At 29.2% G+C, this 24965-nt stretch overlaps 1 protein-coding gene across 3 annotated transcripts in view; it reads right to left on the bottom strand.

Moving 5' to 3' along the window:
* Positions 1-24965, bottom strand: part of LOC145291414 (uncharacterized) — an 879668-nt gene that overhangs the window by 553587 nt on the left and 301116 nt on the right. For 2 of the 3 annotated variants that reach the window (XR_013869410.1, XM_080137236.1), the window contains exon 3: positions 6310-6476. Coding sequence is in view for 2 of the 3 variants with exons in the window: in XM_080137236.1 (XP_079993362.1) it covers positions 6310-6476 (167 nt within the window). In the remaining variant the exon portion in view is untranslated. Of the gene's footprint in view, positions 1-6309; positions 6477-19237; positions 19268-24965 lie in introns of all 3 variants that reach the window. The other variant, XM_080137226.1, reaches the window with a different exon arrangement.

Here is a 24965-nt window from a genome sequence, read left to right as displayed (position 1 = left end):
TATACACATTTACTTGTCCTTTAAATGTGACCATGTAAAGAGAAAGAAAGAATACATCAATTTGAATTTTCTCTTGCATGTTAGAAATATATTGCTACTTGTTAGAAAATCACGTTGGTCTCTGCAAGGAAAGGAACGTTTTAATACATATGCTAAACATTAGTCCAGGAAATAAAAAAGTAATATCGTGAAACAGAACTGTTGTATTAAAATCAAAACAATCATTGAAGTAACAAAATTAATATGAAATAATAGTTAATTAATAAAATGACCCTTTTCAAAACGAATATCCAAATTAGTCAACCTTGTAACTGGTATCGCATATACATAATCGATTATGTAAATCTCACCTGTCTGTTCAAATGTATGTATGTATGTATGTATGTATAAATATATGTATGTATGCCTAACACTTTCGCCAGAGGCGACGGATTTTAACGAGATTGGTATCCTTTTGAAGCTTGACCTTTCACACGACAAATATAAACAAATTGGCTATAACATTAATTCCTTCATGCGCACATTTCTACAGGGAGAGGTCGCTTTTTTCGCCGATATTTTGTAAAATCATCGCCTCTTTTTGATTGTCTAGCCTTAATTGAAACCTTCGCCACTTCCGGTTTGGCGATGGGCGCAACAGCAAAGATGTCACTTTTTCCTCACGTTCTTTTCCTCCTTTGTGGTATGGGTTCGAGCTTGCCTGCCTATTAGCACTTTTCTTTGCTCAAAACACACCTCCAAACACCCAGCACTCAGGCTAGTTAGTATGTAAAATACATGATGCATTTATTGTGTAAAGTTGATTTAACTTGAAATTATTGCATTTTGCCTTTCCTGTTAATGTGAGCCAACTTGTGCATTTCTAAATATTAATATATATATATATATATATATATATATATATATATATATATATATATATATATATATATATATATATATATATATATATATATAAGTTAATTTAGTATACAAACAAAGCAAGTAGTTATTGAAATTTTGTTTGTATACTAAATTAACTTATTTTGGCTCTGTCTAAACATTGAGCACTCTTTTGGTAGACACACTTAATAATTACTACCAATACAATATATATATATATATATATATATATATATATATATATATATATATATATATATATATATATATATATATATATATATTCTTAGGGAAAATACACCATGCTATTCTTGATTTACAGAACTATACTTTTATTTTTTTAAATTTACTTTTGAACAGAAAATAGGATATGGTATTTTTTTAATTTAAGAAACGTAAAATGGGACTTAGGGAGGAAAGAAAATTGTGCAAATTGTAGAGAAATACTATTAATAATTACAAAGTGGTTTGCACTACTTTGTGCTAAATTATGGTTTTCTGTTGGATTTACTTCTTGTAGTGAATAAATGCAGATATTAATTAAGAACATTCACTATTCAATCAGATCTAGGAAACTATTTCCAAACATCTAGGTGTAGTATTGTTTATTGTAGTTCCTTTAATAAATGGTGCTATTAATGACTTGTGACAGATAATGAAAAATCATTATTAATGATGAGATTTGAAACGAATTAAGCATAAAGAAAATGAACTCTTCGTAGTAACTGTATCCACGGTCAACTAAAAATCAAATGTGATAATGTCTATAGGAAGGTTTCTGAAAAATGAGGTGATTGATTCAAACAAATACTTATTCCACCTTGGTCATATTAAGACAAAAGCTGGAAATCGTTTTGTAATCAATCAAGAGAAAAAGGTTTCCAATTTCAAAAATATAATATTCAGACACATATTGCTTTAATGCCCATCCTGGAACGGTTCAAGTTTGAATAGAAAGTTTTTCTAATCAACTGATTTAATAATATCTTATTGCCACTGTTGGTATCTCTTAGAAAGAAACTGATTTCGTAGCTCGTGTTATTCTATTTGTGAAAAAAAAAGGATTATACAACAAATCCTGTGATAATTCTCACACCACTGCATCGTCAAGAATTAAAACCTAATTTTGTCCTTATTGGTTTTTCAGCCTAAAACATGTCAATTATCAAAAAAAAAAAAGCCCCCAAAAAAACATTAGAATAAAAATATAAGCCTTTGTTTTTAAAAGAATAGCTTGTATATTTTTCTGTCCTCTGGAAGCAAATGCATATTGTATGTTTAATAAGTATCTTTAACATATCTCTTTACTGTCTTTATATGATAGACAAACTATTAATAGATGAAATGTCTTTGCCTCCCAGTGTTTCTTAATTCTTTTACTCTCCGACACATGTCGTATTTGTTGCTTAATCATTGATCACACATCACTGTCTTCCCAATGCCAATACACAGCAAATATTAGCAACACCACATCCATTGATAATAAAATTACTTTTTGTACGCACACGTTGCTAAACTTGATGAACTAAAAGACCAAATCTTCTAATTATTCACCTATTTAATTATTTTAATTTATTTTTATATTTCTTTTAATGAAAGAATTGTTGCAGCTGATTAGCTTCTCATCATATCTTACTATCTTGTTGGTCATATCTACGAATCATATGAAAAGAAAATTTAAATAAATTAAATAATTACCAATTATTCATTTAAAGTTTAATTGGCTGGTGAAAAAGAAGTTTTAAAGTGTTTGTAAAAGAGAAAATAATAGAAATTATGAAAGAATAAAAGAATAATTTTAGAATAATAAGAAATGAGCATGTTATAATAAAAACAATGATCCTGTAAAAAGGGTAAGTTTACCTTGAATTTTCTTGTGAAAAAAAGCCAACGAAGGTAAAATTATAACGTAATCGATTAAGATCTGAAAAAGAATGTCTCCAGACTTTTTCAATACATTCTGGATTTTCTAATGCGTTTTTAACTCTCCAAAATGCAAATATGAAATAATAGCACATTTATAAATATTAACAGAATACTTTAAAACCAACAATATTTATGGAAGTATTTTGCTAGTTTCACTAAGTACATTGAATGACATAAATCATTTAGTTGTTTACTTGTTGCTCTTTTTATTGATAATTTTCAAAGGAAAAAAATTAACACTGAATACGCTTCTCTAATAATTTCCACAATTGTCAAATTAAAGAAGGTAAACTACTCAAATGCACAAAAAATGTCATTTCTTAGCATAACACAGAATTCATTTATAAAAAGATAAAACTAATGACATTTCTTGGCAAAGGATACAAATGTCATCATTAATGTTTAAAATTAAAGTTACATACAACTATGCAGATTTTAAAAGTTAAACTGAAAAGCATAACTTATGTATGCATTGCATTTTCAATAATACATTAATTCATTTTCTTTCATGATAATAATAGTATTTTTCATAATAATTAGCCAATTTTAATTATACAGAATGTTATCTAAGATATTTAATTCTAGCTGAATTTTACAACACGTAAATCTAAATCATTATATATATATATATATATATATATATATATATATATATATATATATATATATATATACATTAGATCTGTTGGATGGCAACTATTGCCACTGTTTATTCTACTTTTACTTCAATCAAAAGTTTATAAACTCTGGCTAATGTTCGAAGTTATTCTGCTTGCATAACTAAAATGAGTGCATTTACTTCTATACACTGTTTATTATTTACTCACTAGGAGTTTTCACACAAGTCATCATCAGTGATTGTTTACTGACAATGACAAATGGTGTTCCCTGAAGTTATAGTGACAAAAGTGTCCCCAGATCTTCAGCACTTTCCATCTCTTTCGATAAACATTGAAAATCGCTTTACAATATCGCAACAGTTATTTTCCATTGATTTCTCACAAGCAATGGCCACCGAGTTTCCCCAATAATAATAAACATCTCCAAGATTCCAATACATTCTGCGTCCTTTGAGTGAAAGTGCTGTTGATGCCCTCTCTTCTCGGTGTTTTACATTCTCCTTGAACTTTACAACAGTTTTATGTTGTATCAGCTGAGGTTAGTTTCACCGTATGCATGTCTGTATAACTGAAGTTGTGTATTTGTGTGGAAGATCAAATTGATTCGGGGCTTTCTTCACTTCCCTTGATCTCATGTGATGTTTTTTCTAGATGATTTGTTCGTTTTCTATTTAAAATTATATGTGACAGTGTTAGTGTTTATCTTTGTAGGTTTTGATATTCAATAATTTTTAAGGCTGTTTTCATAATTTCTGTTCATTTTATGATTTTCTTCTTGTCTTTTTTTTTACCAGGTTTTTCAAGGGTTTTCTTAGTTCATTTACAATTATTGGTATTATAGCAATTTTTTTCATGTTTCATATTCCTTTTAGATTTCTTGCAAGTTCTGTATATTTGCTTCATTTTTCTGCCTCTTTGATCTTCATCCTGTTAACTACTGGAATGACGAAATTTAAAATTCCAGTTTTTTTCTCCTTGTGGACTATTGCCATGTCTGATATCTTTTCTTGGCTGTGTTTGTTTGTTTCCACATTCATGTCCCAGACGACTTTTTTTTTTATTTTCACTTGGCAATACTGTCTTTTGTTTGTATCTGTACGATTTGTTTGCATGTTCAAAGTGCAGATGTTTTCATAGTTTCCAGTAGACTGCGTTTCTCATACAATCGTATTTGCTTTTGTGATCTTTTTGGGTTAGTTTGTGCTATTCGTTTATGTGATTTATTGTTTCGTCTTTTTGTCAATAAAGTCTATATTTACTGTCTTTTTATGTTTTATTCATCTTAGATTTGATATAAGTTGTTCTGATTGTATTGTTCTGTACAATTGTAAGTAATAATTCCATTTCTCTGTTTAGGTGACATTTCCAAACCCATGACCATGTGTTTTTCTGAATCTCTTCACTGACCAATATTATAAATTTTCCATGTAGAAGCCTTTCTTCCGATTTTGTTTGTTGTCTTTTTGTTTTCATTTTCAATGCGCCTTGCTTTGTTCATTTTCCCTAGTGTCTCTTACTACGATGATCAGCTTTTTTGTGTTCTGAATTATGTATTCTTCCATGTCTATTTTTCTGAGTGTCATTCATACAGTCTTCTATACTTACCAGTTGTCTCTCCGATCTTCTCTCTGTTTAACATCAAATCGGGCAATGTCACCCTTTGAGCTTAGTGCATTGTGCCTAATCATTAATTTCTTAGTCTTCTCATTACAATGCCGGAGTTCTTTTGTCCAGCCTATAAGTAGTTCAAAATATATTCCTAGAAATACTGTCCAGATGTTTCATTTAATGAGGTTTCTACTAAATAACTTAATTTTTCAGAATATTTTTGTTTTTCTCATTAGTAGAAACTTTTTGCTAACTATTAAATCAATATTGTGTTAGAATACATTTTTGTGATATACTTTTGGAAAGTAGCCAAAATACTATATTTGAGGTACATTCACAAAACTTTTAGTTGATCAATCGAAAAGGTGCGCTGTTTAGTTAAAGACATAATGATTAAAATGAGTGCAATAGTCATTATACCTTTTGTTGTTTGTGAAAATACGTTACATAATCTTAATTTGTACATTTGCAACATGTAACACAAGCCAAATTAGTCAATATTATTCATTTAAAGCATCAAATTAGCTATCAAACTGCTATTCAAAAATAAATACCGTTCATGTTTCAATATATTTTAACATGATTTAAAGAATAAGACGAAAACTTCTGAACTCTAACAAATCCAGGTAAAATTCATGTGAAAAGTTACAGTGAAGAAGAATCATAAAAATATAAGCAGTTTCTGCAAATTTTTTTATATAAAAGTTAACTATCGAATTCAATATTTACGGTTCATATTAGGTATAAACAAAATACCTAATACTAAATGTGACTTTATTTCCTTAAGTTATTTATGATGACTTTGTTTTGTCCTGTAACTTTTTCCTAGCCATTTTTTTTAATTCTGTAAGTTTTCCTGTTATTTTATTGCATGCGATGTTCCCAATATCTTTTTAAATTTATCTGCTGATTTTCAAGTTTCGCTGCTTATAAGCAGCATTACTAAACTTTTTGTTTATCAACATTACAATTAAAGAATGCTTTTTTCTAACTAATATTGATTTTGGCAAGCAAACGACAAGCAATTCCTTTTTAATCAGATTTTGAATGTTTTAAAAAGACAACATGAGTGTTATTTTCTTTGGTATATGAGTTCAAGTTAAAATAAAAAGTTTTGTATATTTTTCGTTTTGTCTGCAAAAAGATCATGAATTTTTCTCTTCATCAAAAAGATAATCATCTAGAAAAATGTATTTTTACTAAAGTTCTTCACGGTGATAAAATGGAATCTTCAGAGATCATAGGCATAAAATGACAAAATATTAGTACGTACCGGTGAGCAACTCCACGTTCATGTAAGTAATGAACGGCTGATAGAATCTGCCTGACAAAGGGTCGAGCCCTATCCTCAGGGAGTCGAGACTCGGGATGTATTTTTATAAAAGAAAATAATTCTCCACCTGCAGCATACTCCATACATACACAGTAAAGTGTGGCAGCCTACAAGAGAAAAAAATAACACGAAATTAAGAAAGGAAATCATTAAAGAATGCCGCACTTATAAAATTCAGTAATTAAAATTGAAAAAAAAAATTTTAAAGCATTTTCAATTATATTTATACTTAATGTGAATAAATGCTAGTTTTAATACAGAAACGGTTATAATACATTTTGTAACATAAATAAGAAATATTACTACTGTATGTCATTTGAAAAGAAATTTCCTTGCAATTAATATGAATATGGGAAACTGGGTCAGAAATGGAGGATAATGCATAAAAAAATTTACAATTTTTTACTTTATTTGCACATTAAAAAAAAAGGAAAATCTCTGTGTGCTATAATTTGCGACACAAATAAGAACGCTTTATGGAAATATAGTTATTAAATAACATTCTCAGCGTTTTAGTTGCAGAATATGATCTAACATCATTGTCTCCAAGACCTCTTGTCTTACACAATGTTTTTCGCTGACTGATTGATCTGCAAGTCCTAGAACATATGTATCGTGCCATCTTCTTGGTTGTTCTCCTTTTGTAGTCTACTCTTCAATCATTCCTTATAAACACACTTTGCTCACTCCGACTGCCAATCATTTTGCATGTCTTAAAACTTTCCATTTAATTGCAGATAATATGGACACAAGCTTCAATTTAACTAAAAGGTCGCTTATTATGATATGCAAGGGAGAAGTGTAGTGGCGCCAAGCATCAAATCGTATTCAAAATTACCTCTTTCTTATGATATTTCCCAGTACTAGAACTTATACTTGTGTCCTTGAGGTATACAATTAAGTAATTGGCATTACCACACACTGCACACCACCGAAAGGCACACACAAAAAGATTGTTTACTTAATACTCGCACTGAGCTAAAATGTACGTGTTCTGAATAATAGTTTTCTGGAGGTTAATAGTTCAGTCTTTACTACAATCCAGTTTTCACCTCTAAATTTATAAGCCAATGTCATCAGTTTCTCACTAGAAAAATATAAACACTTGCTAAATATGTATGCAATATCGAGGACTGATATATTAATTCGATAATTATTTCAATATTTTAGTATGTATGAGAGGTAAGAATAAAAATGTATTCTCTTTAATTAAATACTATATAATTCAATCTTAAAATTAAACTTTTATTTCAGGAATAGTTATTCCAGTCTTCAGAAAATGATATTTATCTATTGAACTATCATATTTTAAGTTTAAACTACTTGAAAATCTCTACTTATATATATATATATATATATATATATATATATATATATATATATATATATATATATATATATATATATATATATATATATATATAAGTAGTATATATATATATATATATATATATATAAGGCACTTTGTCTATGTGTGTGCGAGTTTGTTCCTTATTAACTTTAAAACGGCTGGGCTGATTTTTTTTTAATTTCACACAAATGTTCTTTATGTGTCTGGGAATGTTCTTAGATGGGTGTTGTATCGGAATGACCCTGATAAGTATCAAACATCTATAATCGAAAAAAATCCGATTAACAATGGAACAATCCAATTTTGATTAAAAGATCACAAGTGCATTTGAAAAGTTTTATCACCAGCAAAAGGACCCGCCATATAAAAATCCATATTAGTTTTTTTGATATGACAGGTGTGCGTTCGAAATTAATGTTTCCGCTTAGATCACAACTGAACCATGATACTTGACTTTTGCATTATAAACTTCAATACAAATCATTATAAAAAATACTTTTATAAAATCAACAATAGATTCAATGTAGAGTATTATGTATTGTGGATTAACTCACTATGGAGATGCATGTGAAGCTTCCTTCCGGTGCACTACGGTGGGTTCCCGACTAGAGCAGGCATTCGATTTGATTGAAAAATGGGTGATTTCACCGATAGGAGAGAAAGGGAAGGTGGACACGGAGGGAATGGTAAAATTTGAACTTTGGAAAAGTCGAAATATTTAGGATATATGAATAATGTGATAAAAACTGACACTAAATTCGAGATTCTTACCTTTTATCAATTTTTTTTTTAATTTAATAATAAAATAGCTATCTATAATCCACAAGAAACTTTGATTTTATTTTCAATATTATATATTGATTAAGGTTACTCTTAATAATATTTCTGGAGATCTAACTCCTTATGTAATAATTTCTATATCTAATCAGCAAATAAATTTTCTCTTCTAGAATACAATAAATGAAAGTGCTCCGTAAATATTTTTTGACATAATACCACACATTATGCGATACACCGCTTCCTTTTTTAGACATTAACTTATTATTTGTTATGAAGAAAATATTGCACTTTTCATTTTATAATAGTTATTAGCACATCATTCCGTTTGTTTAATAAAATCATATTTTACATAAGATTTTCCTGCTACATATAAAGCCATTGAAACAGGTTTAGCAAAAACCAGCCTAATAAAATCCGACAATATTAATATTTAATATTGTTAGATAATGTGATGCATTAATGTGATCAATATGACCTATGTACAAAACGAAATATAATAAAACTATTTAAATGTACTGCTTAAAACAAATGCGTAAAATGAAATTTCAATATGAAATAAATACTTTTTTGTCTTTTTCTGAACGGGATGAAAAGACACCGCATTATAGCATTTATGGTTTTTTAATATTCCAGAAAATTTCGAATATTGCTATATGTCGCATTTACTCTATAAATTAAAAAATTTGATTTGAAATTTTTCTAATATCTATTTGTATGTAGTTTTACACAAGATCAATCAGTCAACAGTTGTGATCTTTGCTGAAGTATATATATATATATATATATATATATATATATATAAAGCACTTTGTCTATGTGTGAGTTCGTTCCCAATGGACTCCGAAACGGCTAGGCCGATTTTTTTTATAGAAATTTTACACAAATGTGCTTTGTCTGGAAATGTGCTTAGTTAGGTTTTGTATCGGAATGGCTCTGATAAGTATTGAAAATATATAACCGGAAAAATCTGATTAAAGAAGAAACAGTCTGATGTAGCCCAAAGTTAACACCCTTATACAGTCTAACATCACAAGTGAATTTGAGAAATTTTATCACCAAACAGGTTGAAAGACCCAGTGTATAAATTAACAGTAGGGTTTTGATAAGACAAGGGCGTATTCAAAATGAATATTTCTATTTAGAGTAGAATTGAACTTATACTTGACTTTTGCATTTTAAATTTTAATTCAAGCCATTATATAAAATAATTTTATAAAATCAACAATGGATTCTGTATAGTCCAATATAAACAACAATGTACCGATTTGATTGAAAAATTGGCGATTTCACTTATTTCTATGACAATAAATGTATTGTAAGTGTGTAAAATTCGTTGATCCTCATTCGATACCAGGCGATGTCTGATATCCTTGCAGTAAAATATTTAGAGTTTAGTAAAGCTGACATCAATTTAGTGGAATAAACTTTCTGCATAAAGCTTGTTGTTATTTCTTAAATATTAATACTTCTATACTAATATTTAGTCTCATTTTTAAGTATGTTTTTATTGTGTTTTCGTAATGGTTTCTGTCAAACTGTTTTCAATCACTGTTCCTTGCAGTTTTTTTCAGATCATAGTTAGTATAACACACATTTGGAGAACGCTAGAATATAGAAGTGACCAGTGTAATCAAACTGAAAACACTAATCCAATTCTGGTTGTTATAGTCATAATATTTGACTTTCATTAGATGCCCCTTTTCGAACTTGAGAGCCTACTAGTCAAACTAAGAGATCTTTATGTCGAACTTGGATACTTGTAAAAATTTCCAACCAAACCCTTTATTTTATCCATAGGGTAGATTGTTTAAATTATGCCAAGCATGACTATTTAAAAGTATTATTTTTATGTTCTAATATTAATTATTATTGCTTTATCCATTAACTTCACCGTCACTTAGAACAGATTGTTGACCATTACCTTTACTTGTTCTGCCATGTGCCCATAAACATATGCTTATGATTCCTCATTTGAAAAAATTTAGTATATCTTTTGTAATAAAAGCTATGCACCATATATATATATATATATATATATATATATATATATATATATATATATATATATATATATATATATATATGTGTGTACATGTGATAATTACCTAACTAAGAGAAAGTATATTGCATAATTATTCTGCTATTGACTGAAACTTTATCATTTTGAGTGCTTATGTGATTTCACAATTTACACTTTTGCTGATATTTTCTAATAACTACCTCTTCATATATCGTGAACTGTACATGTACGGAAACACACACACACACACACACACACACACACACACACACATATATATATATATATATATATATATAAGCATGTATAAAAAATTAATATGAAAAATATATAGATATTTATATCTTTTCTCTTTATTTGTTATTTGTTGACATAACTGTACTGCATAAATAACTGAATAAAGCGTTTATGCTTAAACTCTATCTTTCTCTTCAGCAATATTCATAACGACACACCACTGATGATCATGGGTTGAAATAATCAGGAAAAATACATATACATCAATCTTACTCTTTAAAATGACAAACACAAAGCATGATGATAATATAAAATAATTATAACAATGAGTGACAATGGCCACTTAAGTGAAAATAACAAAAAATATCATTGTCTTTAAAAAACAATCACAATGTTAGCTTAAGCAACATTTCCAATGCAAGTAGCAAGAAAAAGTGACTCATAAAAATCATCACTGATTCAGATTTTTCAAATACATGATACAATCAGCAACAACATTGAGATAAATATAAAAATGTGTCAAAAAAGAGGGATGAAATTTGGCAAATAATTTCTTTTTTGAAAAATGGTGCACAAGAAATAAGTCAAGATTAAATGACGAAAATGGTGTGAATGAAGAATGAAATATTTTGTAAAAAAAACTGATGAAGCATAAAAACATACAATAATAAAAGGTAGAAAGGTAAAGTGTGATGAAACAATTGGAGGGGAAAACAGTAACAACAGTTTATTTACGATGTCTTATTTTTAAGCTGATATTGTTAAGCTTAATTTATGAGTATTGTTATCATTATGACATACTGCATCTAATATGTTTACACAGGCAAGAGATGTTTTACTTTCATTTGTTGGCGATTGGGATACCACAATAGTTATTTATATATAATAATAACTCATGATATGAATTTATTTTAACCGAATGTAGTGGCTTCTACAAACCTGTAACAAAAGATATATCCTTGTGAATGGCTTAAAACATCTGAAGAATTAAGGGTATCATAAATTTAAGAAGACTATCTGTTTTATACTAGACTATTTTACAGTTGAAGTATATATATGTATATATATGTGTGTGTGTGTGTGTGTGTGTGTGTGTGTGTGTGTGTGTGTGTGTGTGTGTGTGTGTGTGTGTTACAGATAAAATCTGTACCGTTGGTTTCAAATCCAATAAAAAGGGAACCAGTCTATGGACGTCTACATCGGATTCTCTTCAGAATCTGTTCATATCTTTCTCATCGGAAATAGTGACTGCAGGTTGCTGTGTTTTTTGCAATGTATTATATCGTTTTATCTTTTTTATTTATATTTTTTTTTCTCTTATTCTTTTTTATTTTAAATTATTTTACTTTTGTTTTTTTCCCCTCGTGTATGTGTTAATCTTTTTGTTTTTCTCAGTTGATAAAATAACTCGGCTTTGCTTCTCGGCAGTCTAATAAATGTGAAACTTTCGGTTTAAAGTTGGTTGGTTTGGGAGAAATTGGAGTTTAAAAAACAATAAGCATCTTTCACTAACCGGTTTTTAACTTTAAATAAACCGGTAATTTTGATTTAAAGAAATTAAAATGTCGAAAAACCAAACAATTACACCCAGCATGAATTTTATCAAACTCTGAGTGCGACGATTTTCGATTGTATATATATACTAGATTGCTTACTCCATCATGGCTTGTGAGTCTTGTCCCTTTAAACGTATTAATGTATGTATGCTATTTTAGCTTTTTAAAATGTCATGCATACAACAGAAGTATTTACGATGGATTATATCTGCATGCACACGTTATATTTGACTCGAACATTGTTCATTTGTTTTGACATATTAAAAGTACTAAACATATTTTCAAAACGTACCTTGATGACGTAGTGTGATGACTATGCATATCTTTATCTATCTATGTATTTCTCCCCCTTCCCTCTCTTCCTCTCTCTCTTTCTCTCTCATATATATATATATATATATATATATATATATATATATATATATATACATTAGATGAGGATAGATTTACAGATTAATGTTTTATACATTTAGTCATTTCCCTTAGCTCTTATGGAAGCGTCAGTTACTCTCATGGGAGGCTTGCTAAATGATAGTGAGTGCTTTATCTGAATAAATATATAATTAATTGCATACTTTGACTAAACATTAATTTCTTCTGCTTTAGATTTACGCTAGAATATCGACAATCTCTGTTTTTTAACGCTTGTTAATAAAAGGATAACGTACTTAAAATGTTCCATTGATACTTATGCAAGTAACACCAAAAGCACCCACACACATTAATTGTAATTTAATTCTTAACAATCACACACACACAAAGAGGGTCTACTATCTGGTTTCCATAAACCAGATCTTTACTTTCATTATGTTAACAACACTTTTTACCTATTCGACAACGAAACGAAAGCGTGTGCATTTTTTACGTCTCATAATAACGTTCATCCAGCCCTTACAGAAGATAAAGAAGCCAATTCTACCCTTCCGTTTTTAGATGTTCTTATGTCCTAGACTTCTTCAGGTTTTTTTACTTCTGTCTATCATAAACCAACATTTACTGGTCTCAATACACGATGGGACTCATTTTGTCCTACAAATAAAAAAATTAATTTAAGACCCTAACACATAGGGCTTTAATGATTTATTTGAAGGCTAATCTGGATGACGAAATTAAATTCACCACTAAAACCCTTTGTAATAATGGCTATCCCTTAGACATTGTTGAATCTACCATCTTGTTTATTAGTCTTTATTCAGTCAATATATATATATATATAAAATCTTTCTTTAAGTTTTGAGGAACACTAGATACTTCTTGTAAGAGTGTCTGTGTAGGTAATTTATAGTGAAGACAGAGTTGTGCCATTTTCTAAACAGGCATTGCCTGAGTCAAGTGTTAAGTCCAGGAGAACTGTAAACAGTATATAGTTTCCTTCAGTATAATGTTTTTCTTTTCCGAGGCTTGTTGCATGAGCAAAGCTTTAGCGTCTAGTATACTCTACTATTTAATTAATAGCTGGATAAAGTATGTATAGATTCCGACCGTATCCAAGGTTATTGTAGAAATTACTGCAGTAACCTTAACAGAACTTGAACTTGGTACACTTAACCATTATATCATATATATATATATATATATATATATATATATATATATATATATATATATATATATAATTGTGTGTGTGTGTGATCAAACATGGTAAACATTAACAAAATTCAACTGCTTGATTATACCTTTTTTTCTAATTTATCTAAAAATAATTTTTAACAATATTAATGTATGTTCCCTATATATCACAAAGGTTTTCGATTCTTCGTTGAATTAACTCCAGGTGACAAAAACAAATGAACAAAAATTTGAAGAAAAATACAGTAGTGAATTTCAAAAAGTAGCCAATGACGCAAAGTTAGTTATGCGTCAAAAGAACGAACTAGTGTAATTCCAGGAAACACGTTTACAATTTAAACTCTAGGATGTCAGTATTAGCGTCACAGAATGGGTTGTATTACGTTAAGCATTTTAAAGTTTTGTTACTGCTTTCGTTCGTAATGATATTAATTGCAGGTTAGATTTTAATAAAAATAGCTTTAAGTATTTATTTTGATATAAAAAGTTCGTAATAAGAATTGAAAAAAAATATAGGTATAATCAAGCAGAGGAATACTGTTATGTTGAAAAATGCTTGTTTAAATGAAATAATGATGATTAATACACGCAATTTATATATATATATATATATATATATATATATAGAGAGAGAGAGAGAGAGAGAGAGAGAGGGAGAGAGATGTACATACACACACATATACATATATATATATATGTGTGTGTGTGTGTGTATTTACACTTGTACACGGTTTGTTTACTGTTTTTATTTTATACATACACGCACACATACATATATATACATAATACAGGGTGACCAAAAAAAAACGGGCTCCAACTCTAATGAGGCCCTGTTTCTTAGTGTTTTGTCCGAATGAAATGAAACTTTGGTCATAACTAGTTTATAATATTCAAAACATCACATCAAAACACTAGGGTCTTTGACCTTTTTTCTCCGTTCTACAGCATATGTTCTAGATGGCCTCCATTTAGCTTTTGTTTCTTTTGGGGGGTCACCCTGTATATATATGTGCATATATAATTTCATTACATAATCTGTACATAATCTGTTCATAAGAATTCACTTTTAATTCTACGATTATATTTTTCTATTATTTTGTCATCATTACTACTTTTATAATCTATTCCATATATTTTAGATATATTATAGTTTCAAAGATATGCTTTTCTCCTCAGAGGAAAAAGACGTTAGCAAAAAGTAAGTAAAGATAAATATCTACTTTTGCTGGTTAGCTCAATTTTTTAAAACAGTCGAGAAAGAAAAGTTGAAAGAAAAATAGAAGGTTTATAGGAAAAATAGAAAGGAATATGCAACAAAATCCAATGAGTGTGCTTGGAAATATCCAGTGAGGTTCAAAAGTACGCAATAGGTGTGGTGATTAGTAAATCCAAGAAAGTTCAGTCAGATATCTTTTGGAAACTCTTTAAAAAAATATTTGGAATTTGAGAAGGGATGAAAAGCCCGTATAGACGAATCTTGCAGTTATGTGCGGGAGTAAAATCCAATCCATGAACTTAAATGCTCTTATGCAGAGAGACATATGAAGCCTTTTTTTTAAATATAGTTCAAGTGGAAAATTGATACAAAGTAGATAACTAGCTATGGAGCATATGACATTGGCAAAACATCCTTCCATGGCCAGTTCTAACTATAAAAGAGCGAATGGGTGGAAATTAAGAGTAAGAGGGAAAAAGATTAATACGGTCAAAGTTAGGGAGAGGGGAGTTTTACAATCTTGATAGTTAATATATGTATTTAAAAAGAATTAAATGGGGCAGAGAAGCGGAGTTAGAGAGGAAAAGGGGGTTGAGATAAGGGGGATGGGAAGGAGAGAAGCCCAAAATTGAAGATGTCAAGTTACTTGGTGTAAAGTATTGGATTTTGCTGAGTATTCCTTTCTATTTTTGCCTATACACTTTTATTTTTCTTCCAACTTTTCTTTCTTGACTGTTTTCAAAAATTGAGCTAACCAGCAAAAATAGATATTTATTTATGTTTACCTTTTGCTAAAGTTTTTTCCTCTGAGGAGAAGAGCTTATCTTTGGAACTCCATGGAATAAGGAACATTTCACTAGAATAAAATATTGAACATTCAATTCTACAATACATTGACATTCTTTACTTATATTAGGTTTTATCTCCGATATTGAGTCTTTTAAATCTGGATAAGGTTGTTGTTGTTCTATAAATATATATTTCTATATTTCTATTTCTACACTTTCGAATTTGAAAATTTTTCTATTAATCTAGTAATCTTTTCTTTACTTGCGAATTTTGCTTGTATATATATATATATATATATATATATATATATATATATATATATATATATATATATATATATATATATATATATTGTGCATAGTATTGTAGTGTAGTGGATCAACCGTATCATATTACTTTTTTCTGTTGTCCATTTTGTGTTCTTGGTGTTTATTGTTCAGTTTTATATCCGCTAGTTTTAGTGCAATTCATTGTGTTTTCTTTTTCTGTTTTGTCAATTTAAACATACAAATAGCATTGCTAAATGTAATAAATAGAACAGTACAATTGGCATTTTAAATAAATGTGAAATGCAGCATTTTTTCTGAAAAACAACAAAGATTGAAATTTACATAGAACTTTTAATTTTGTTATTGTTATAAATGGCATACAAATATAATGATGATAATAATGAAGATTTTCCATGATTTTTCTATTATTTGAATGAGATTAGGATAATGATGCTGATGAAAATAATGTAAAGTTATCCTGTAATAATAATAGGTATGTTTAACATCTAAAGAGGAGAAAAAGGTTAAATATCAATAACATATAGATTAATGTATGTTAGAAAAATACACATTGCAAGCCTGAAGGAGATGACATTTCCAGCCCCCAGGTAAACATTTCCAACATCAGTTAAAAGCAAAAGCAAAAAAGAGTAAACAAATGATGGATTATTAAATAATAAAATAATGTACGCATTTTTTATTTTTATGCCTTATATTTTTTATATTTCCAATATATCTTTCCTTTAATTTCATAAAGCTCCTTTTGGAAAGAAATAGATAAAATGTGTTACTTATAGAAATTAATAAGTATTTAGAAATATTCTTACAGTATTTCAAGAATCTGTGCGGCTAACAACTGACCTAAAGATTATGTGTGCTAAGAAAAAATACTATGTGCTCTAAATAAAATGACTATAGAAAGCTTCTAAGCATTTTAAGTAATTTTTCTTCGTCTTCTTCTTCTTCTTCTTCTTCTTCTTCTTCTTCTTCTTCTATTACTTTAACATTGCTTTTCTTTTGTTCACAAGTCAGGCGCCTTTTAATATTACTAAGTAATAATCTGTCAGCCAAAATTAATTTCTAAGTCTATTTGGATCTGATTTATGTAAGTAGACCTGTACAATGTTATTTATCTTTCTTCATAAACTGTGTTGATTTGAGATCATGAATTATCATGTTCTTTATATCTTCGATCTTTTCTACAGATGATGTCTTTGAGAAAGATAAACATTTATTGTCCCCCCACAACAATTATTGTCATCCAAGTCGTTTACATGTCTATATTGCATGCTGGCTGTTGTTAGACAGCTTTTAGAAATTGACTTCCAAACTAAACTATTTCTGTCTAGATAATTATTTCTTCTTCATTCGCAAGTTCATCCTTGTCACTTTTTTCCATGTTAATGGCCTTCTCAAGTGAAATGACTCTATTTTCACACTTATTCTACATATACTTACCCAAAAATTCATTGGATTTTTTTATTAATGTAACTATACTACCAAAGTTCTACACAAATTTTCCTATACTGTTCAGATTTAATCATCCTCTGAGGTCATCAGATCTAAACCCATTTTTAAAACTCACACAAATCATCCATTGTATCAATTTTATATCATTTCTTTCGATGCAACACATTTCCTCAACCCTTACTGTTCAGATTTCACTTCCATGATAATCATACAATGTACATAAACTTGATAGATTCTTCTCCTGGCTGATCATGCTTTTGCTTTGCTGGTTAGTAATAGCAGAAATTCCTTGAACTTACCCCATTCATTCCTAATTATACTAATACTTGCTCCTCATTGTGTCCTAATAACACCACTAAAGTAATAAAACTTCTGAAGAACCTTAATACCTTCACCATATATTATATACTTTATTTATATCACTCTTCATTGTCCTACATTATTTGCACATAAAATAGTTATCATCTTTTACTTTTTGTAATTTCACTGCACCTCTTGCGTACCTAATGCTCATACCACCTGGTATTTCCAAATGATCAGTCATCTAGTACTGGCTACGATCAACGTTACTTAAAACATACAAAATGTTTTTATAATCAATAGATTTTGTAATCAATTGTAGAAAGATTAAAATAGCTGTTTTACATTGCTATACTGTCCAAATTTAATCTTCCTCTGAGGTTATCAGCTCTAAGGCTGTGTTCAAAACTTACATTACACAACTATAATATCATTCTCATGGCATTTCTCTCCATGTAACACATATTCTCAACTGGCCAAGTTTTATTTCCATACTTCATAACACTGCAACATATTTATAATCTTAGTCATAATTAAATCAAATGCTGTAAGCTATTAATATATCCAACTTTGAATTAATTTAAAAAGAAAAGCTACTATTAATTCTGCAGCACACAAGATTTATTTATTATCTCAGAATTTACTCAGAATTTTGCAATAACATGTATTTTGCCACACAGATTCTAAAAGAGATGGATTTTTTTTTTTTTTTTTGCATCTTTCTTGTGATAGGAAATACTTTTTCTTCATATAATCATCATTCCTTTTTTACTGGACAGAAAGAAAGCTTTGCAGAAATTCTTAGGACTTTTGTTCACACTCTTTTCTCTACCCAATATGGCTGAAATGTGAAAGAAAATGCCGAGCCTGTTTCTATTTGTGGGCACTTGATTTTCCAAAACATTTTTTAATGTTCCTTTTTCTGCTCTGTTTTTCTAACACTCAAATATGCCTTCATTTTTGCTGTCAATTTGATTTGGAGGATGTAAAAGAAATGAACGATGCCAAAAGGTAAAGAAGTAGATATTTTGGAAATATAAGACATTAAAAAATCATCAAATATACACATATATTTGTGAATATTCATGCATACATTGATATGGATATTCATATACATATGTATATAGATACATACGCACACACATAGTTGTTATTTATGGGAATAGGAAAGGTGTTTTTAGCAGACCCTCATCCGGTGTGCAAAGTGTAATTTGATAAGTGCCTTTATGTTGAATTAAGAAAAATATCCAAGAAGAGAGAGAAACGGAGAAAAAATTAATGGAATAAATAGACAACAGTTATGAGACTCACTCTTCTCCCTGATGAGCTTTTCTGGGCAGCCTGAAATAAGAACAACAATTTAAAGTGACAACGGATATCAAATGATACATGAAACCAATATTAAATGAAACTTTATTCTCCATTTTGGCTTGAAGAGCAGAATAAAATGTCCTCTTTTGGTAGAAATAGCATTATGAATGTTCATAGAATTGGGGAAGAATAAATATATTCCACCATATTTAACCCATTCTGATCATAATTGCCAACACATACACAATAATAAGGATTAAAGAACACAGTTAAATATTTATAATGTAGACTCTGAAAATTTTCACACAGCTTACTATTTAAATAGGAGGTAGCTGTGACAAGTTCGAATTCAGTCGGTTCCATAGCACTATTTTCACTCTGAATATTATAATCCTTTATGTAGTCTCTTTTATAACTACCTGATTTTAGAAAGAACCAAGGAAATCAATGCTAACCCCAGAATTAAGCTGGTTAATGCTAATGTATATATTACACCATTTCGTTCAATTAAAAATGGTCACTGTATACATCAAATCTCAAAAATGATATTTAAAAACTAATTTCTCACCTCAAAACCAAAGTGTTGTTCATTACATGAGATTCGTATGTTTTCTTAAATACTACAACTTACCTTACTTTGAAGTATTTGAATTATTACTCCTCATCTCAAAAATTATTAAACATATTGCCTAGTTTAAAAAAACATATATCATGTAATGCATAGCAGCATACAGGGTGCTAGATGTTAACCCTACTATGTTTAAATACAAAGTGTTTTTAAATGGTCTATACACAGACATATGGTGGTTCCATGCAACATTTCCGGTAGAACCCATAAATACAAATACTTTTATATTTTAACCCAATCAAAAATTTCTCGGCTTAAATACAAAATTGTGTGCTTCACAAGCCTAAGAGATTTCAACAATATTATAAAAGATGACAAAAATCCAGAAATCAAATAAGAAGGATTTTCATGGCTAGAGTCTCTTCCCAACATTCATGGTGCCTTACAAAACTCTTACTTTTAATAACATCTTTTGTTAAAATTCTTCTCACAGCAACTACTCTTAAGAGTACTTTTTACATTTATATACCACCTTCAAACATGCATCATACTATATTCAGGCACTCTTACACATCCTGTAATAGACAGATGTATCCACATATCACATTTATCGCATGCAAAAATCAGCAGCAAACTTAATTCTTGCATATCCAACATTCAAGACCTTATGCTCAAATGCCTGACTCCTTACTTGTGAGGTGAGAAATTGGTCTTAAAATTTTTCATGAAATTGGTCTTAATGATGTTAAATTGATAAGGCACATATGTTATCTTATATATGACTACTCTTCAATTTAGTTTATTATTAGAGACAAGTATTGGTTGCCTCCAGTAACAGGTTAAATAACTCATATGAAATAAATCATTATTTCCTCATATTTGATCAATTTTGAGTCAGCATTTTTTGTTAATATAATTATCAATATATACATGAAAAAGTTGGAAAGGTGTAGTTATATATAATAAATAAATTATATATAATCAGTAATTACCATTTTCTATAATCTGTATAATAGTTCTATGTATAAAGGATAAAAAATGATTAGAGAACTACTACAATCGCATGTAAGGTTCTAGCCTTCACTTAGATTTAACATTATAAATTTAGATTAAATGCAAAGATTTAACATTATAAGTTTAGATTAAATGCAGCATCAATCTATCAAATGCATCGACGTCATATATAAGAGCTAGCAGACATTTTTAATTCCATTGTTTTACTTTCAGATAAAATGAACTATTACCCGGACATCTAATAAATATAAGAAAAAATGTGTATAAATCTATACCTGTATTTATTGTCCGTGTCAGTATTTCTACTAGTGTTGTTGTCATTACTATTACTGCTAGCAGAGAATTTTCCTTGATGATGACATGTTGTATCATGTAATACACATGTCAAGCCGAGCGCATCTGCATCTTTTTAACCAATTGGAATGTAGCACACAAAATTTTAAGGTTTCTAGAATGTTCTGAGAGAGCATTATAAAACCCTAAAAAACTTGACAAATCACTCAGTATAACTATCTGCTTGACAACACCACATCAAAATATTCTTGGAAGGTCATACCTAAAATTCACTTTCTTGCGATCATTTTATTCTCTACGTTTGGCATGTAAAAAACTAACGAATTTTAGCAATAACTATTTGATGCACACACACACACACACACACACACACACACACACACACACACACACACACACACACACTTTCGTGCTAACAGCAATTAACAATTTTGCCCTTGCCTGTATATGCATGTATGAATATAGATGTGTGCATTAAACTAACCTTACACATATACAACTCATAGCTTTATAAATAAAGGTATTTGTTCATCTAAAACAAATATTCATGCCTTTCAATTATTATTGTTCTGATTATTATTATTATTATTATTATTATTATTATTATTATTATTTGATTTTATTATCATTTATTACTGAACATAAGAATATCTTTATATGTAGATACATCATAAAGAAAGTGCAAGATTAATAGTATGGAGGAAAATTTTGATCATCGTTTGAGGTGATCGAGTGGTGGGGTTTTAAATTACAGTGTAACAACATTTTCCATGTCTAGCCACACTGAAAAATAGTGGTATGGCGAAACATCTGTTTGAGGATGACTGTATATGAAAGGCGTTCCAAAAGTAATGCCTATTATTTTTCTATTCTGAAATGAATCAGAGAGGAGTTCAAATTGTAGTGTCATGATGACTGAACTTATGCATTCATGACCTAAAAGTTTCATCTCTCTACTGCAGATATTGACGGTGTAAGACTCTCAATAAGCAGCCCCTTTCAAGAACGTGTATCAGAAGCAGAGCTGAATCATTGAATGCCTGATAAAAATGCATTTAGAATGGTGGTAACTGTAGAAAAATAAATTCTAGAGCACACAAGGTCGTTTGGCTTTATGGTATGGCTCCCGTTAACATAGCTCTTCAACTTCTAGAGTTAAAAAAATTAAAGGCTTTACTTTTGGAATGACTTATGTGACAAAGCGCACTCTGGGCACCTATGCATAGCGATCATTCACCGCTGGTAAAAGTGCATTGAGAATGGTGGTGCCTATGTAGAAAATTAAATTCTGGGGCACAAAAGGATGTTATCAATTCCGTATTCATATGTTCTTTAACATTTGAAAAAAATAGAAGGCTTTACTTTTGATTTAAATTTAGTACACAGTATTATTGCTGTCATTTTAAGTTCAAGGAAAACAATAGATGCATCAAATAATTTACCATATTTGTAGCAGTTGGTGTTTACTTGCTTTCCACTTCGGAATGATCGAGCACAAGTCTAATGACCGGGAGGGGGCAACTCCCTAGAGCCGCCAATTGGCCAGGTACAAAAAAACCCACCTCTCGATAATGCATCTTCTAGGATTGAGCTGAAATATACTTCATTCTGACATAGAAGCATCTAGTGAAAAAATTTCTTGTTTGCCAAAATAATACCACAGCAAACCGCGGCTGATATTAAAGTAACCAGATGAATCATAGCTGATTCGAACAAGTTAAAACATCATTTCATCGGATTTGTGAAATTTGCATATAAAATTCGAAAGTTACTTTTAACATCTTTTTAATAAATGTTTTTGGTTTATATGCCATCATATACTTAGTAAATTAAAACTTTTATTTTGCTAAAACATATAAATCTATTATTTTCATGTAATAAGCAAATGGAACTAATTAAATTTAATAGATAAATAATTTTTAATATATTTCATTTTTAAAGCTCGATACATTAGTTTGACAAAAAAGTAAAATTTTCATTCATTTTTATCTGTCAAGCAGTTGGTGTCCGCTGCCATCGCTGAAGATGGTGTGATATATCATGTGTGTCTAAACAACGAGATCATGTTGAAGTGGATTATAATAACAATTGGGAAAATAAAAGGTTTTAATGATTTTCCAATGATCTAAGGTTACGCTCATTCATGGTAGGTGACGATGATGAAGTGGATACAAACTCACTGATGAGTCAGCATACTTTGTTTGAGCCTCATCAGATTCATAGTACCACTTTTATTCCCAATGATGGCAACCTTCACGTGGTTCCTTATGTGAATATCTGGTTAGGAAATTAATACCAACCAAACAATCACGAAAATTAAAACAATATGTTTTTATTACTCTTATTCATTAAATAATAATTTACTAAAAAGATAGCTGTAACATATTGAAATAGGAATCAAGAAAACACAAGTGGTGTTGAACTGCATGTCATCTATGATGAGAAAGAAGGTGAAGCTTCATTTATATCTCTGGCGTGACGTCAGTAATGAGTTTCAATAAAAGGATATAACTTATAGTTGTTTATTATAATAATGAATGTATTTAATATTAACATTTTATCTTCTGTGACTTTAGCAGATGTTTGAAGGAAAATTTCCAGGAAGGGTTGTTAAATTTACCAATGAATATTTAATTTCAAAACATTGCATTTTTTTAATATAATATTTTAACGTTGTTAACATTTCCTGTCGCTATCATATATCATGTAACCTTCCTAAGTGTTGCTCAGTGTCCATGGAGAAATCTTGTCGCCCATGCAACAAGTGATCTCTTCCTTCCTTGCATAAATATATTTTATAAAAAAGTGATGCAAATATCTAGTAGATTCCCCATGCGCTTAATATTGTAGTCGTTATTATCAGTTTTCTTTCTTGTAGACGATCCATCTTAGAAAAGCTTGAGGATTTAGTTCACCTGACTCCTTCACTCATAACTGAAGGAGAAAGATGGGAAGTATTCATACATTTTTCAAGTGTTTTACTGCAAGTTAATACTATGATGGGCTCTGAAATCAGTCTACTGATTTTACAGTCGATATGCAAAACCATTTTACCAGTAATACTTCTATTTTAGAGCATTTTATACCACAAACCATTAAAATTCCAGTATAATCTTCTTTGAAAGCAAAACTTCATTACACTTTCAACTGATTTAGCCGAAATTCAATTATGTATTAGCATTCAGTTTTGAACTTTAAGAATGTGAAATTACATTGTTGAAAAATTTGCTCCTCTTAAAATTCTTGCAAATGCACTTTTCAGAATTTTCTCATCAACCTATTGATCGAAGAATTGTTTTCAGCAATAAAAGAAAATGAAAAAGAATTACAAATGATTTGAGTGCTGATTTTATAGTATTCATTTTCATGCTGTATTTTCAGAATGATTCGATTTCCAAAATATCGTTTAAAAATATATTAATTAATATTTTTTTCTAATTTCTTTCTTATAATCATATTTTCAATTACAAATATTTATTTTATTAAACTCTTAACGTTATAAATATATTTGAAAAATTGTCTATCTATTTATAATAATTTTATAAAAACTAAATTATTTATGCATGTGTGACACTCAAATAAAAATTATTCTTTAAAAAATGAAATGCCGACGCAACTGATGTAGAAGGATTTTCTATAATATAATGGTTGATACAAATCTTTCATTTCAGAACATTTTTATCTATAAGTGTAAATTTAATTTTATACATATAAATCTGGTTATAAACTTATTCACAGGACTTCTATCAGTTTTGTATTAGTTGGATATTTTGAACTATTATTGTCAACTTACATTTCGACATTTCGGTCGATATAATATCCAATCTTCTACAAATGTATCTTTTTGAAATT

This window comes from Euprymna scolopes, chromosome 2 (assembly GCF_053919585.1).
Source record: "Euprymna scolopes isolate OS-2025 chromosome 2, ASM5391958v1, whole genome shotgun sequence".
NCBI classification, from domain to species: domain Eukaryota; kingdom Metazoa; phylum Mollusca; class Cephalopoda; order Sepiida; family Sepiolidae; genus Euprymna; species Euprymna scolopes.
Note: the sequence above shows the minus strand (reverse complement) of the source record. Positions and strands in the feature narration are given on the sequence as shown.